We start from the raw sequence: 2,600 nt of genomic DNA on the forward strand, positions 1-2,600 counted from the left end.
GAGAGAGAGAGGGAGGGAGAGAGGGGGAGGAAGGAGGGACCACGCTCCCGACGCTCTCCGCGCGGCGCCTGCGCACATCGCCTTGGCGGCGGCGGCGGCACCAGCGGCCTCCGTGGGGGCGCAGGCGCGCGCGCGAGATGCCCCGCGACGAGATGGCGGCTTCGCTGATCCAGAGGGTGGCGCGACAGGCGCGGGCGACCTTCGGAGCGGGCTCTTCGGGGGAGGCCTCGGGGGAGCTTCAGCGCCTGCGGGAGCTGCTGGGCCAAGTCAGCGCCGAGGACCTGGGCCTGCAGCCGCGGGGCCCTTCGCCCGTGCCGGGAGCCAGCCAGCCGCCCGTCAGCTACATGCACATCTGCGAGACGGCGCGCTTCAGCATGGGCGTCTTCGTGCTCCGCGCCGGCGCCTGCATCCCTCTGCACGACCACCCGGGCATGCAGGGGCTGCTGAAGGTCCTCTACGGCACCCTCCGCATCGCCTGCCTCGACGAGCAGCCCGAGGAGCCGCAGGACGCCCCCGACACCGCCGCTTCCTCCGACGCCGACGCCTCCGGGGCCGCTTCCTCCTCCTGCCCCGGCCGCCCTCGCCGCCTGCGCGCCCTGCTCCGCTCGCACCGCCTCTACACGGCCTCCGCGCCGCCCTGCCTGCTCTCCCCGCAGCGGGACAACCTGCACCAGATCGCGGCCGAGGCTGCCGGGCCCGCCGCCTTCCTCGACATCCTGGCGCCGCCCTACGACCCGGCCCGCGGACGCGACTGCCACTACTACCGGCTGGCCGACGGGCAGAGCCTCCCGCCCGCCGCCGCCGCTGCCCCTCCGTGCGCTCTCTGGCTGCTGGAGACCCCGCAGACGCCCGACTTCTGGTGTGGCGGGGAACCTTACCCGGGGCCCCGAGTCTACCCCTGAGCCAGGACGGAAGACGGACGGCCTCCTTGGCTCACTTCGACGGCGGGGCTGCGGAGGGGGACGACGCCCGCCTGGACTTTCTGCTGGGTTTCAACGCCAGGTCTTCCCTGGACTTTCCAGGCCCCCTCCTCCTTCGGGGGTGTAAAACAGCGTTTCTGAGATCATGGACTGACTCCCCCCCCCCCGCCTCCCTCCTTTTATTTTTTTTAAACGGCCGGTCGAATTATTTTGCACAAAGTTTTATTAAAAGAAGAGAAAAGAGCCTTTTTTTCCTGGTAAAAATTTATTTTTTTTCCTTTTAAAACAAACATGCCATCATTCATTCATTCATAATATGTCATCATAGTTATAGCTGACCACCAAATTCTCTGTGTGTGTGTGTGTGTGTGTGTGTGTGTGTGTGTGTGTGTGTGTAAGGAAGTAGTATGCTCTCTCATGTTTGGGCATACCAGGTGCTTTGACATAACACTACATGTATGTATGTATATGTGTATGTGTATGTATTCTTATTTTAACATTACAACTTAACCTATCTTCTTCTATAATATTTCTCTTCCTAACTTATTTGCTTTTATACCTTTTATCCATATTCATTTTCTGACCAATGATAAAATAACCCCCACCCCCCATATATTATAATAATAATAATAATAATCAGATTCTTCCTTTTCTTTAATTGCTACTGTTAATCTCATTTCTGCACAGTCTAATATTTTCTGAATCCCATTTTCGTCTTTAGAGATTTCTTTCACTTTCGAATTTTGAGCCTTCTTTGCTGGGTGCGGAATCCTTTTTATATGTGTGTGCTGGAAATCCATTTGGGTGGGGGGGGGACTAATTCTGTAGAACTGAAAACACACACACACACACACACACACACACTTACTTTCTTTGTCTCTATTCTTACTTTTCCTGATTTGCTTCCTTGGTTCCACAAAGGAATATTTCAGTGTTGGAAATACTTTCAAAACTCATGGAGGAAAACAGGAGGCGTCTTAAAGCCACTTTTCCTTTTTAATGAATTGATTGTGGCAGGAGGGAGCTATTCCTGAGGTCAGCTACAAGGCTTCTGTCTTTATATTCACAAGGTGTCAGCTGTTTGCCTCCATCAGTTGTAGCTGTTAAGCTTGTGGAAGTTTAATCTTGTTCTTTTGTAGGTGGAAGAAAAACTAACTGTAGCTTGGTTTTAAACAGAAGCACGGTAGAGGAGGTGGGGATTCAATTTAAGACCGGTTTAGCTACCTCAGCCACTTTCAGCCAGTGAAGAAGAAATGTTGACATTAATGTAGCACAAAGATTGGATTAGTGTTCGGTTTGGAAAACAAGTCTAATGTTTGGTGTTTGGATTACTATTGGGGTTTTTTTAAGCAAAAGATCTGTTAAATCGCAGCACTGTGTAGATTTAGATCAAGAGCAGCTGTATTTTGATAAGAGTAAAACCACAACTGGTTTTGAGAGAGTGCCTGTTTTCTGGGATCTAAGGCTGAGCCCCCAAGCAAGATGCTGCCTGCCACCCAGGCTGGGTTGAGGGAAGCCTGGTTCCCTCCTGCATCCAGACCTCCGGTCCTTTTTTCTCCACTGTTGTGCCTAGGACCATCTGGGGAGAACTGCTTGGGATGGGAGGAAAGGGGGTCTTTCCCCTGTTTTCTGCTGGTGGATGGCAGGGATATAGTAGCTTAAAGATAAAGGTTCCCCTCT

The 2,600-nt window shown here is 53.5% G+C and overlaps 1 protein-coding gene across 1 annotated transcript; it reads left to right on the plus strand.

The window, feature by feature from the left end:
- The first annotated feature begins 104 nt into the window (after window positions 1-104).
- LOC309393953 (2-aminoethanethiol dioxygenase-like) lies at window positions 105-1,163 on the plus strand. Its single transcript, XM_081956573.1, has one exon. The coding sequence runs from the start codon at window positions 138-140 to the stop codon at window positions 900-902; it is 765 nt and encodes a 254-aa protein (XP_081812699.1). The 5' UTR covers window positions 105-137; the 3' UTR covers window positions 903-1,163.
- Window positions 1,164-2,600: the final 1,437 nt, after the last annotated feature.

This window comes from Natrix helvetica (assembly GCF_964273705.1).
Source record: "Natrix helvetica genome assembly, chromosome: 5".
Taxonomy (NCBI): Eukaryota; Metazoa; Chordata; class Lepidosauria; order Squamata; family Natricidae; genus Natrix; species Natrix helvetica.

What these genes read in the sequence shown, in the direction of transcription:
- LOC309393953 (XM_081956573.1), top strand. Translation starts at nt 138, where the DNA reads ATGCCCCGCGACGAGATGGCGGCTTCGCTGATCCAGAGGGTGGCGCGA.